At 54.8% G+C, this 14,263-nt stretch overlaps 1 protein-coding gene across 1 annotated transcript in view; it reads right to left on the reverse strand.

Annotated features, from left to right (window-relative positions):
* FHIP2A (FHF complex subunit HOOK interacting protein 2A) overlaps positions 1 to 14,263 on the reverse strand; it is a 66,333-nt gene that overhangs the window by 12,689 nt on the left and 39,381 nt on the right. The window contains exons 10-16 of the mRNA XM_075348151.1: positions 7,556 to 7,748; positions 6,729 to 6,898; positions 6,514 to 6,654; positions 4,890 to 4,980; positions 3,533 to 3,676; positions 3,127 to 3,267; positions 2,809 to 2,912 (exon numbers count right to left, since the gene is read on the reverse strand). Of these exons, the coding sequence (XP_075204266.1) occupies positions 2,809 to 2,912; positions 3,127 to 3,267; positions 3,533 to 3,676; positions 4,890 to 4,980; positions 6,514 to 6,654; positions 6,729 to 6,898; positions 7,556 to 7,748 (984 nt within the window). The remainder of the gene's footprint in view (positions 1 to 2,808; positions 2,913 to 3,126; positions 3,268 to 3,532; positions 3,677 to 4,889; positions 4,981 to 6,513; positions 6,655 to 6,728; positions 6,899 to 7,555; positions 7,749 to 14,263) is intronic.

A 14,263-nucleotide genomic window follows, 5' to 3' on the forward strand; every position in this document is an offset into this window, starting at 1 on the left:
TCTGGTAAGCGTGGTGTTTCTGAACTGCGTCTCTGAAGTCAGAGTGGCCAGAAAAGTACTCAATATACGCATGAGATACTGAAAAGGGATTTCCCCTGCTGTGAAGCTGACTCCTCCGCTGGGGGAGCTGAGGGAGAAATATCCAACATGCCATTGATGGACGCTATAAGATCATTCACTATGGCGTCACCATCCGGTGTATCCGGATTGAGAACGGTGTCAGGACCAAAGCCCTGATCAGCTACGTCTGCCTCATCATACAGAGAGTCCTCCTGCTGGGACCCTGACCAGTGATGAAGCCTAGTGTCGTACCCAGCGAGCTAGCTTAGGCTGTCTGGGGCTGCTGTCCGTGTCAGAGCCTTCACCCTGGAATGCCTGGGACCCCCCCGGAGCACTGAGTACGTTCCAAATGAGGGTGGCCAGGGAGCATTAATCAAGATTGCCCATGGCCTGTCTGGACTGCAAAGTCTCCATCCCATGACAATCTCCGTCCCTGTCCCTGGACAGGGTTCACAGGTGGTTCCTTTGGCCACCTCTAGTAGAGACCCCGGCTGACCAAGTGCTACAGGGGAGCATTGCACACAATGGGGGTCAGTGGAACCTGCCGGTGGAACAGTATCTGCAGGAAAAGCAGCATAGAAAGCCTGTGTTGCTTTTTTGCTGCTGTATTCTAGTCATCTATGCAATGTACAACATACAAGCATAAACACTTCAGCACATGCAATACAAGCAGCCTATAAAGCCTGTGCCTTGGCACCCATGCTTTTTTGCTGCTGTTGTCCAGCCATCTAGGAGAATATGGCCCAGAGTAGCGACCGTACAGTGCAATGTATAGCATACAAGCATATATACAAATGAACACTTCAGCACATGCAGTACAAGCAGCCTATAAAGCCTGTGCCTTGGCACCCTTGCTTTTTTGCTGCTGTTATCTCGCCATCTAGAAGGGCATATAGCCAAGAGTAGCGACCGTACAGTGCAATGTATAGCATACAAGCATAAGTACAAATGAACACTTCAGCCATGCAATACAAGCAGCCTAGAAAACCTGTGCCTTAGCACCCTTGCGTTTTTGCTGCTGTTATCTCACCATCTAGAAGGGCATATAGCCAAAGATAGCGACCTACAGTGCAGTGTATAGCATACAAGCATAAAATACAAATGGACACTTCGGTATTTAGTGGGGTCAGCACTTCAGGTGCTGCTTACCGCCCGCCTATAACGCGGGTGTGTGGTCGCCAGAGCCCTGTGTTGGTTGCCCAGAGCTTGTCTCCGTTCTCCAGCTCGGACTGCAGGAATGGCTGCCGGCGTCCTTCTCCAGCTCGTGTGACGAGGGGCGGGCCGTGGGCGTGCCCCAGCCAAGAGCGGGAAACTGGCGTCCCACTGTGTCCAGTGAAGGGGGCTGGAGAATGCAAAGCAGACTCCAGCCCTCGGCGCTGACTGTCTGTACAGCGTCCCGCCTCTCCCCTGACTGGCAGGGCTGGAGGCGGGAACGAAACGAAAACTAGGCCGCAAAGCCAGGGACTCGAGTAATAAGCGCGGCCGTCCATGTGCACGGCCAGCGCGGAAGTCCCCGGCGCACCACAAGTCCCAGCCGCGCCACAGTGTAAAAAACACCCAGCAACGGCCGGCGCGGCAGTTCCCAATACATAAAGTCACTCAGCAAAGCTGTAGTGACTAATAGCACGAGCGCTCTGCGCTGTCGCCCCCGGCGCACTAACACTCCCAGCAATGCTGGTGTGTGTGTGCGCGCTTGCCCGGGGACACAGAGTACCTTAATGTAGCAGGGCCTGTCCCTGACGATACTCAGCTCCATATCCAGCAGGTTCTCTGGGTCTGTGGATGGAGCCCGGTCTCAGTGCCTGGAGACCTGTAAGATCCCACTTCACCCAGAGCCCTGAGGGGGGATGGGGAAGGAAAACAGCATGTGGGCTCCAGCCTCCGTACCCGCAATGGGTACCTCAACCTTACAAACCGCAAGTGGGGTGAGAAGGGAGCATGCTGGGGACCCCATATGGGCCCACTTTTCTTCCATCCGACATAGTCAGCAGCTACTGCTGACTAAACAGTGGAGCTATGCGTGGATGTCTGACCTCCTTCGCACAAAGCAGAAAACTGGTGAGCCAGTGATCCCACTGGGGGTGTATAGCCAGAAGGGGAGGGGCCTTACACCTTTTAGTGTAATGCTTTGTGTGGCCTCCGGAGGCAGTAGCTATACACCCAATCGTCTGGGTCTCCCAATGGAGCGCCGAAGAAAGAGGAGGCGACGGCGCCCGGGAGGACAAAGGAGGAGGAGGCGACGACGGCGCCCGGGAGGACAAAAGAGAAGGAGGAGGAGACGGCACCCGGGAGGACAAAAGAGGAGGAGGAGGAGGAGGCGCCGACGCCCGGGAGGACAAAAGAGGAGGAGGAGGCGACGGCGCCCGGGAGGACAAAAAAGAGGAGGAGGCGGCGACGGCGCCCGGGAGGACAAAAGAGGAGGAGGAGGCGACGGCGCCCGGGAGGACAAAAGAGGAGGAGGCGGCGACGGTGCCCGGGAGGACAAAAGAGGAGGAGGCGGCGACGGCGCCCGGGAGGACAAAAGAGGAGGAGGAGGCGACAGCGCCCGGGAGGACAAAAGAGGAGATGGAAACGGCGCCCGGGAGGACAAAAGAGGAGGAGGAGACGACGCCCGGGAGGACAAAAGAGGAAGAGGCAACAGCTCCCAGAGGACGAAGAGGAGGAGGCGACGGCACCCGGAAAACAAAAAGGAGGCGGTGACGCTCGCTTTCCCAGAAACAGATAATCCCTTCATGTGCATACACTTACATGGGACCGTCAGGCTCCAGGCCCAGCAGTCTCTTCCTCACCAGCAGGAGTTTAGGGGTGAAGTCCGGGATCCGCTGGATTCTCACCATGAGATCTCCCACCACCTGGAATGAGAATGATGGATGTTACAATCGTCCCCTCGATTTGTGATGTGTCCCCGGTAATGAGAGCCGGTCCCCAGGGGCTCGTTAAGTGAATCCCTTTTTCAGGGGGCTTTCTTATGTAACCGGGCTGCTCCAGGGGTCCTGTGTTACTCGTCCGTTCTTGGCCCATAGTGCGCTATGATGTAATAATCAGATGTATTCTATCTGAACTCACCCTGACAATGACCGAGAAGAGGGAGCGGCACCCGGGGGCCAGGTTCACGTAGGGGTCCAAAAGGAATTCATGTACGTGGGGGTGAGGGAAGAGCGAGAGCTTGGACAGCACCGACGTCACCTGTAAGTTCACATCGTACGGCTGCGGGAGAGAATCAGAGGCGTGAGCGGAGGACGAGCGAATATTCACCTGACAGCGCCAATTATCACCAATCTCAGCGGTGACCCCGCCGCTTATGGCCACACCCCCAATGTGCGTGGTCCGTGCACCCAGAGCTGCAGATCCTGCTGAACAGTCACTAAGAACCAGCTGTGGTGTCAATATGTCACTGTCCCACGACATTGGGGTGGGGGTGGGGATGGTCGGGAGCCCCCGGGTTATACACGAGAGTGAGTATACAGCGCACCTGATCCAGGATCCGGCCCATTCTGTCAAACAGAACTTTCAGGAAGTGTCCCTCGAAGAAAGGAGCCTCCAAATTGCACTTTTCAATAGGTTTTGCGGTGCCGGGCCAATCCCAGCGCAGGCAGATTGCACAGTAATCCCGGAACTGAGAAAACGACAAGAAGTGGTGAGAAGGTGAGACCTGCCTGGAGTCCGGACGCCGGGAGAAGGGGAGGACATACCGAAGAATTACAGCGAGCGGCCGGAGCAGCGCCCTGCAAAGAAAGCCGGATGTGGAGCAACGTGCACAATCTACAGTCCGGGAGATCGGCCGCCTCCTCACATACCGGACGTGTGTACCCCGGCCCATTCTCCTGTATGGAGGGGGAGCTCCGGTGCAGAGCGAGCCGCAGAAGCCGGGGGGCTCGGACCCCGAGCAGCAGAGCTCAGCTCCGCTGCATAACAGCCTCCAGCTCGTCTGTGGGCAGGAGCCCCCACTGTGAGTCTATGGGGGGCTTGGAGCAGTTTGTCTCCTCCAGCAAACAGAGGATTGTGAGTGACAGAGCGAGGAAAGGGGAGAAGACGGGAGACGAGGCAGGGAATGGCCGAGCGTGGCGATATTCCTCCGTGCACACAGGACGGCCGAGTGTGAACAGTTACTACAAAGCACAGTACCCCTGTGCTATAAACAGATGCAGATCTCTGCTTGCTGTCAGTGTGACCCTAGATCTGGAGATGTGCAGGTCATATATACACGGATCCTCTCCATCTCACCGGCCCCCCGTGCTTGCAGCCTGTACACGGGGGGCTTCAGATCATCGTTTCCATTTCTCAGGGTCATGAATGAACAAAGTCACTAAAAAGCTGCAGCAGTTCTCTTTCTACAATGATCTTGTGGACAGACAATGGAGGCACCCCCTGCACCCCACTATCCTTATTACAGGGGACTCATGTTATTGACTTCTCTTTAGAGGCTTTTTTTTTTTTTTCTTCAGTGGTTATTAACAAGGTTCCCAGTCACTGACAGCAAGCAGAGATCCTGGGGAGAATTAGGAGTGGAAGTGCAAAGTTTATATGAAGGTGACTGTACATGACAGCGGTGACACAAGCGGTGGTACCTGGCGGTGAGGTGAGCGGTGGTACCTGGTGGGGACATGAGCGGTGGTACCTGGCGGTGAGGTGAGCGGGGACATGAGCGGTGGTACCTGGCGGTGAGGTGAGCGGTGGTACCTGGCGGGGACATGAGCGGTGGTACCTGGCGGTGAGGTGAGCGGGGACATGAGCGGTGGTACCTGGCGGTGAGGTGAGCGGTGGTACCTGGCGGGGACATGAGCGGTGGCACCTGGCGGTGAGGTGAGCGGGGACATGAGCGGTGGTACCTGGCGGTGGGCATCTCGGAGGTAGGTGTCGTAGCCGGTGCCTTCTACTTGATAGGAAGATTTTGCTTCATCAGGAACGAGACAGAGAAAACTGCAGATAATGAAAAACACGAAGCTGTAAGAGCTGAAGAATCTCCGCCTGTGATGAGCGTCCACCCGAGAGCGGTGCGGCCGTCACTAATACTGCCGATACCACACGGACGTCCGCTCTGCGCCCCATAATCTGCAGGTAGCAATCACATCAGCCCCTCCAGAGGAGCGCGGACCCCCAGGCCTTCATTCAGCCGCTAGTCACAAAGTTCTACACATTTCTCTTAAATTCCTTTTCTTATGTGAAAGTGCAGGAACATTTTTTTTACCCCTTTTTTTTTATTTTTATCTTAAAATGACAAATGTTTTCCTTAAAGTTGCAATTAATGAAGGGATAAATCATCGTTTTCTGAAGGGTTTTCCCCCTTTGTTTTATACTTCTCCCTCTGGTATTGATGGTGTGAAGCCACTGATGGTGAAGCCACTGATTGGCAGCAGCCGTCACGTCCTGACCCCAGGAAAGGACCACGGACCGGGTGCTGGGAATTATTTTTATTGCAGAATTGGGTCCTGCATTAAAATTAAAAAAACTTGTGGAAGGTTCCCTGTAATGTAATTACCCCCCCCCCCACAATGGAACCTTTTAAAGGAGTTGTCCAGTAAATAAAAAAAAAAAAAAAAAAGTTATCGCCTCTATAGTTTAGTGGGGTCCGAGTGCTGGGACCGTCCCCAAGAGCCAGAACTTTTATGCCCATTACAATGGAGTGACGCCGATGAACCTCCGCAGTCAGGCGCCGCCCCTCAACCTCCGCAGTCAGGCGCCGCCCCTCAACCTCCGCAGTCAGGCGCCGCCCCTCAACCTCCGCAGTCAGGCGCCGCCCCTCAACCTCCGCAGTCAGGCGCCGTCGCCGCCCCTCAACCTCCGCAGTCAGGCGCAGTCGCCGCCCCTCAACCTCCGCAGTCAGGCGCCGTCGCCGCCCCTCAACCTCCGCAGTCAGGCGCCGTCGCCGCCCCTCAACCTCCGCAGTCAGGCGCCGTCGCCGCCCCTCAACCTCCGCAGTCAGGCGCCGTCGCCGCCCCTCAACCTCCGCAGTCAGGCGCCGTCGCCGCCCCTCAACCTCCGCAGTCAGGCGCCGTCGCCGCCCCTCAACCTCCGCAGTCAGGCGCCGTCGCCGCCCCTCAACCTCCGCAGTCAGGCGCCGTCGCCGCCCCTCAACCTCCGCAGTCAGGCGCCGTCGCCGCCCCTCAACCTCCGCAGTCAGGCGCCGTCGCCGCCCCTCAACCTCCGCAGTCAGGCGCCGTCGCCGCCCCTCAACCTCCGCAGTCAGGCGCCGTCGCCGCCCCTCAACCTCCGCAGTCAGGCGCCGTCGCCGCCCCTCAACCTCCGCAGTCAGGCGCCGTCGCCGCCCCTCAACCTCCGCAGTCAGGCGCCGTCGCCGCCCCTCAACCTCCGCAGTCAGGCGCCGCCGTCCCTCAACCGCTATGGGTACACGCGTGGTCTGTTTTGTTCAGCAACGACTGGACCATCAGGCTGTACAGACCCCAAAGCTTTCCTCACACACCGGAGAATCCGTCTGACCCTTCCTAGACTCACCTGTTAACGATTTTGTGCACTTCGGTTTTCCCATCGGTTCTTTGATGGTCGGGGGTGATGGGGGGAGACACGCTCAGCCACTCTTTAGACAGCGCATTGTCAGGAGAGATGTCTGTAAATATCGGATCTTCTTCGAGATCTCTGTAGAAAGTGACAGATCAGATCTGCAGTAGCGGCACATATCAGTGACCTCCCCGCAGACCCTCCCCACATACACGGCTCCGGGGATCTGCCCGTTCTCCACGATGTCCTTGTCCTCCGCACATGGGGGCCTGTACTCTGTGTAGTTCCTCTCCTCCAGGTTTCGCAGGATCAGGTTATACAGTATGTGCTCGTGGGGCTTCTGCAGGAGGTGCTCGAACAGCCGCAGCGTCATAATACTGATCTATGGGCACAGAGGTTATTCAGGGTCAAGGTGGGAAACAAGGATTCTCCGCGGATCTTACAGAATAAAAAAAAAAAAAAAAATAATAATTTTACCAACTACATTCACATTAAGTTTTTCTGTGAAGGCAAAAATCCACAATAAATCCTAAGAAAATGCCCCGTGTGTCAATTCTGCACAGCGAGGCTCGGCTGCTGCTGTAACGACATGGCCTCTGTCAGTGCCTAGCATGGGTTAAGTTTCTTAAAATTCAGCCAGACATGATGATAGTTTGTTTATAAACGGGATAAGCCCTCATTGTTTCTACAAGACTCTTAGGAGTCTAGTGTTACAGTTCTTGTTGGCTCATGTAATTGCCTTGGCCAGTGAAGGTCAGACACCCAGACAACTCAATTATTAACCTCCCACTGCGATTTCACAATGTCTGTAATATTATTAATTATAAAATCACTAAAGCGACAGCGTTACCATCAATTCTGACCCACAGATCTCCAGAAGCCGACCCTCACCCTGACCGCAGCTTTTCCGACATTTTACACATCATTTAAGGACACTTTTGTCATGGATGATGGTGCATTAGGATTTTGACTCCTTGTTGAGCTCTCCTGCCAGCAGGACCGGGGCCCTATGAAGCGGAGGACCCGGGCGCAGCCTCACCTCGTCCGATATGTGGTTACAGTGCTCTATGAGGCGGTGGCGTAGGGGGAACCTGTGGACGCCGCTCAGGGTCTCCGGTTCTCGCTGCTCCCCCAGTAGGAAATGAACGATCTCCCCCAGCAAAGCCTCAGACGTGACCTGCCGCACAATGCGGTGCAGAAGAGAGGTGGCCGTGAGGATCCCAATCTCCGACCTGGGGAGTGAAAAACGGAAACACAGAAGGGTGAGAATATATAATCCGCCCTCACAGTCCTCCCCCAAAACACAGTCCTCCCCCAAAACACAGTCCTTCCCCAAAACACAGTCCTTCCCCAAAACACAGTCCTTCCCCAAAACACAGTCCTCCCCCCAACACACGCTCCAGTCTGCCACAAGGGTTAACGGAAAAAAATCATCCCAAAAACTAGTGTGAAAATAAATACATGTGTATACAAGGAAAACACGGCACCGCCGCAGGGGTATAAATAAATAAATTATATATATACGGCACCGCCGCACCGGGGGATATCAGGGGTATAAATATATATACATCTATATACACAGCACCGCCGCACCGGAGATATCAGGGGTATAAATATATATACACATCTATATACACGGCACCGCCGCACCGGAGATATCAGGGGTATAAATATATATACACATCTATATACACAGCACCGCCGCACCGGGGGATATCAGGGGTATAAGAAGGGAATTTTGTTTACTTACCGTAAATTCCTTTTCTTCTAGCTCCAATTGGGAGACCCAGACAATTGGGGTGTATAGCTACTGCCTCCGGAGGCCGCACAAAGTACTACACTTAAAAGTGTAAGGCCCCTCCCCTTCTGCCTATACACCCCCCGTGGGATCACGGGCTCCTCAGTTTTAGTGCAAGAGCAAGAAGGAGGAAAGCCAATAACTGGTTTAAAAAACAAATTCGATCCGAAGAAACATCGGAGAACTGAAACCATTCAACATGAACAACATGTGTACCCCGAAAAAACAAAAATCCCTAGAAAACAGGGCGGGTGCTGGGTCTCCCAATTGGAGCTAGAAGAAAAGGAATTTACGGTAAGTAAACAAAATTCCCTTCTTCTTTGTCGCTCCTAATTGGGAGACCCAGACAATTGGGACGTCCAAAAGCAGTCCCTGGGTGGGTAAAATAATACCTCGTAAGAGAGCCGTAAAAACAGCCCTTTCCTACAGGTGAGCCACCGCCGCCTGAAGGACTTGTCTACCTAGGCTGGCGTCCGCCGAAGCGTAGGTATGCACCTGATAATGCTTGGTAAAAGTGTGCAGACTCGACCAGGTAGCCGCCCTGACACACCTGCTGAGCCGTAGCCTGGTGCCGTAATGCCCAGGACGCACCCACGGCTCTGGTAGAATGGGCCTTCAGCCCTGAGGGAACCGGAATCCCAGCAGAACGGTAGGCTTGAAGAATTGGTTCCTTGATCCACCGAGCCAGGGTGGATTTGGAAGCTTGCGACCCTTTACGCTGACCAGCGACAAGGACAAAGAGTGCATCCGAGCGGCGCAGAGGCGCCGTGCGGGAAATGTAGATTCTGAGTGCTCTCACCAGATCCAACAAATGCAAATCCTTTTCACATTGATGAACTGGATGAGGACACAAAGAAGGTAAGATGATATCCTGATTGAGATGAAAGGGGGATACCACCTTAGGGAGAAACTCCGGAATCGGGCGCAGAACCACCTTGTCCTGGTGAAACACCAGGAAGGGAGATTTGCATGACAGCGCTGCTAGCTCGGACACTCTCCGAAGAGACGTGACCGCTACTAGAAAAGCCACTTTCTGTGAAAGGCGAGAAAGGGAAACATCCCTCATAGGCTCGAAAGGCGGCTTCTGGAGAGCAATTAGAACCCTGTTCAGATCCCAGGGCTCTAACGGCCGCTTGTAAGGAGGGAAGATATGACAAACCCCTTGCAGGAACGTGCGTACCTGAGGAAGTCGTGCTAGGCGTTTCTGAAAAAATACAGATAGCGCTGAGACTTGTCCTTTAAGGGAGCCTAGCGACAAACCTTTTTCCAAACCGGATTGCAGGAAGGAAAGAAGAGTAGGCAATGCAAATGGCCAGGGAGAAACTCCCTGAGCAGAGCACCAAGATAAGAATATCTTCCACATCCTGTGGTAGATCTTGGCGGACGTTGGTTTCCTAGCCTGTCTCATAGTGGCAATGACGTCTTGAGATAATCCTGAAGACGCTAGGATCCAGGACTCAATGGCCACACAGTCAGGTTCAGGGCCGCAGAATTCCGATGGAAAAACGGCCCTTGGGACAACAAGTCTGGTCGGTCTGGTAGTGCCCACGGTTGGCCTACCGTGAGGTGCCAGAGATCCGGGTACCACGACCTCCTCGGCCAGTCTGGAGCGACGAGGATGGCGCGGCGGCAGTCGGACCTGATCTTGCGCAGCACTCTGGGCAACAGTGCCAGAGGTGGGAACACATAAGGTAGCCGGAACTGCGACCAATCTTGAACTAAGGCGTCCGCCGCCAGAGCTCGGTGATCGTGAGACCGTGCCATGAAAGCCGGGACCTTGTTGTTGTGCCGGGACGCCATTAGGTCGACGTCCGGCATCCCCCAGCGGCGACAGATCTCCTGAAACACGTCCGGGTGAAGAGACCATTCCCCTGCGTCCATACCCTGGCGACTGAGATAATCTGCTTCCCAGTTTTCCACGCCTGGGATGTGAACTGCGGATATGGTGGATGCCATGTCTTCCACCCACGTCAGAATCCGCCGGACTTCCTGGAAGGCTTGCCGACTGCGTGTTCCTCCTTGGTGGTTGATGTATGCCACCGCTGTGGAGTTGTCCGACTGAATTCAGATCTGCTTGCCTTCCAGCCACTGCTGGAAGGCTTGTAGGGCAAGATACACTGCTCTGATTTCCAGAACATTGATCTGAAGGGTGGACTCTTGCTGAGTCCACGTACCTTGAGCCCTGTGGTGGAGAAAAACTGCTCCCCACCCTGAAAGACTTGCGTCTGTCGTAACCACCGCCCAGGATGGGGGTAGAAAGGACTTTCCTTTTGACAATGAGGTGGGAAGAAGCCACCACCGAAGAGATTCCTTGGCCGCCTGAGAAAGGGAGACGTTCCTGCCGAGGGACGTCGACTTCCCGTCCCATTGGCGGAGAATGTCCCATTGTAGTGGACGCAGATGAAACTGCGCGAAAGGGACTGCCTCCATTGTTTCTACCATCTTCCCTAGAAATGCATGAGGCGTCTCAAGGGATGTGACTGGCCTTGAAGGAGAGATTGCAACCCTGTCTGTAGTGAACGCTGTTTGTCCAGCGGAAGTTTCACTATCGCTGAGAGAGTATGAAACTCCATGCCAAGGTATGTTAGCGATTGGGTCGGGGTCAGATTTGACTTTGAAAAGTTGATGATCCACCCGAAACTCTGGAGAGTCTCCAGCGCAACGTTCAGGCTGTGTTGGCATGCCTCTTGAGAGGGTGCCTTGACAAGTAGATCGTCCAAATACGGGATCACAGAGTGACCTTGAGAGTGCAAGACTGCTACCACTGCCGCCATGACCTTGGTGAAGACCCGTGGGGCTGTCGCCAGCCCGAAAGGCAGAGCTACGAACTGAAGGTGTTCGTCTCCTATAACGAAGCGTAGAAAACGCTGGTGCTCTGGAGCAATCGGCACGTGGAGATAAGCATCCTTGATGTCTATTGATGCTAGGAAATCTCCTTGAGACATTGAGGCGATGACGGAGCGGAGGGATTCCATCCGAACCGCCTGGTTTTCACGTGCTCGTTGAGCAGTTTTAGATCCAGAATGGGACGGAAAGACCCCGTCCTTTTTTGGCACCACAAACAAATTGGAGTAAAACCCGTGACCTTGCTCCTGAAGAGGAACAGGGATCACCACACCTTCTGCCTTTAGAGTGCACACCGCTTGCAGAAGAGCATCGGCTCGGTCGGGAGGTGGAGAAGTTCTGAAGAATCGAGTTGGAGGACGAGAACTGAACTCTATCCTGTACCCGTGAGACAGAATGTCTCTCACCCAACGGTCTTTGACCTGTGGCAGCCAAATGTCGCCAAAGCGGGAGAGCCTGCCACCGACCGAGGATGCGGAGAGAGGAGGCCGAAAGTCATGAGGAAGCCGCCTTGGTAGCGGGTCTTCCGGCTGTCTTTTTTGGGCGTGACTGAGCCCGCCAAGAATCTGAGCTCCTCTGATCCTTTTGAGTCCTTTTGGACGAGGAGAATTGGGACCTGCCCGAGCCTCGAAAGGACCGAAACCCCGACTGTCCCCTCCTCTGTTGGGTTTTGTTTGGTCTGGGCTGAGGTAAGGATGAGTCCTTACCCTTGGACTGTTTAATGATTTCATCCAAACGCTCACCAAACAGTCGGTCACCAGAAAATGGCAAACTGGTTAAGCACTTTTTGGAAGCAGAATCTGCCTTCCATTCCCTTAACCACAAGGCTCTGCGTAAAACCACGGAGTTGGCGGACGCCACTGCCGTACGGCTCGTAGAGTCCAGGACAGCATTAATCGCGTAAGACGCAAATGCAGACATTTGAGAGGTTAAGGATGCCACCTGCGGGGCAGATGTACGTGTGACCGTGTCAATCTGTGTAAGACCAGCTGAAATAGCTTGGAGTGCCCATACGGCTGCGAATGCTGGAGCAAACGACGCGCCGATAGCTTCATAGATGGATTTCAACCAGAGCTCCATCTGTCTGTCAGTGGCATCTTTAAGTGCAGCCCCATCTTCCACTGCAACTATGGATCTAGCCGCAAGCCTGGAGATTGGAGGATCCACCTTGGGACACTGGGTCCAGCCCTTGACCACGTCAGGGGGAAAGGGATAACGTGTATCCTTAAGCCGTTTGGAGAAACGCTTATCTGGATAAGCGTGGTGTTTCTGGACTGCCTGTGTAAAGTCAGAGTGGTCCAGAAAAGTACTTAATTTACGCTTGGGATACCTGAAATGGAATTTCTCCTGCTGAGAAGCCGACTCCTCCACTGGAGGAGCTGGCGGAGAAATATCCAACATTCTATTGATGGTCGCTATAAGATCATTCACTATGGCGTCACCATCAGGAGTATCCAGATTGAGAGCGGGCCCCAGTATCAGAATCCTGATCAGCTACCTCCGCCTCATCACACAGAGAGTCCTCCTGCTGGGACCCTGACCAGTGTGAAGAAGTCGAGGGCCGCTCATAGCGAGCTCGCTTAGGCTGTCTGGGACTGTCGTCCGTGTCAGAGCCTTCCCCCTGGGATGCATGGGACACCCCCGGAGCCCGGAGCTGTTCCAACTGAGGGGGACCAGGGAGCAATGATTCAACAGTGCCCATGGCCTGAGATACTGGTCTAGACTGCAACGTTTCTAGAATTCTAGTCATAGTCACAGACAATCTATCAGCAAAAACTGCAAACTCTGTCCCCGTCACCTGGACAGTATTCACAGGTGGTTCTCCCTGGGTCACCTCTAGCAGAGGCCCCGGCCGAGCAAGTGCCACAGGGGCCGAGCACTGCACACAATGGGGGTCAGTGGAACCTGCCGGTAGAGAAGCCTCACATGCGGTACAAGCAGCATAGAAAGCCTGTGCCTTGGCACCATTGCTTTTTGCGGATGACATGCTGTTGTCTCCTCTGAGCAATCTAGGAGGGTATATAGCAGAGGATCCCTAGCGACCGTACAGTGCAATGTATAGCATGCAAGCATAAAAATACAAATGTACACTTTGGCACTAGTGGGGTCAGCACCAGAGGTGCCGCTTACCGCCCCGCTCAAACGCGGGTGTGTGGTCGCCAGAATCCCATGTCTGGGTCTCCCAGAACTTGTCTCCCCTCTCCAGCTCAGACTGCACACAGGAATGGCTGCCGGCGTTCTGTGAAGAGGGGCGGACCGTGGGCATGCCTCAGACAAAGTGCGGGAAACTGGCGTCCCACTGTGCCCAGTGTGAGGGCTGGAGTATGTAAAGTAGACTCCAGCCCTCGGCGCTGACGTTCTGTACAGCGTCCCGCCCTTCCCCTGACTGGCAGGCCTGGGGGCGGGAACGAAACGAAACTAGGCCGCAAAAGCCGGGGACTCGAGTAATAAGCGCGGCCGTCATACATGCACGGCCAGCGCGGAAGTCCCCGGCGCACCACAAGTCCCAGCCGCGCCGCAGCGTGTACTGACAGCAGCGGCCGGCGCGGCAGTTCCCAATACATTGACTCACTCAGCAGAGCTGTAGCTAGTAATGGCACAAGCGCGCAGCGCTGTTGTCCCCGGCGCACTAACACACCCAGCAATGCTGCAGTGTGTCTGCGCGCGGTCTGTACGGGGACACAGAGTACCTTGATGTAGCAGGGCCATGTCCCTGACGATACTCGGCTCCATATCCAGCAGAATCCCCAGGGGCTGTGGATGGAGCGCGGTCTCAGTGCCTGGAGACCGGTAAAATCCCACTTCACCCAGAGCCCTAAGGGGGATGGGGAAGGAAAACAGCATGTGGGCTCCAGCCTCCGTACCCGCAATGGGTACCTCAACCTTAACAAACACCGCCGACAAAAGTGGGGTGAGAAGGGAGCATGCTGGGGGCCCTATATGGGCTCTCTTTTCTTCCATCCGACATAGTCAGCAGCTGCTGCTGACTAAACAGTGGAGCTATGCGTGCGTGTCTGACCTCCTTCGCACAAAGCAGAAAACTGGTGAGCCAGTGATCCACGGGGGGTGTATAGCCAGAAGGGGAGGGGCTTTACACTTTTAAGT

This window comes from Anomaloglossus baeobatrachus, chromosome 5, assembly GCF_048569485.1.
Source record: "Anomaloglossus baeobatrachus isolate aAnoBae1 chromosome 5, aAnoBae1.hap1, whole genome shotgun sequence".
In the NCBI taxonomy this organism is placed as follows: Eukaryota; Metazoa; Chordata; class Amphibia; order Anura; family Aromobatidae; genus Anomaloglossus; species Anomaloglossus baeobatrachus.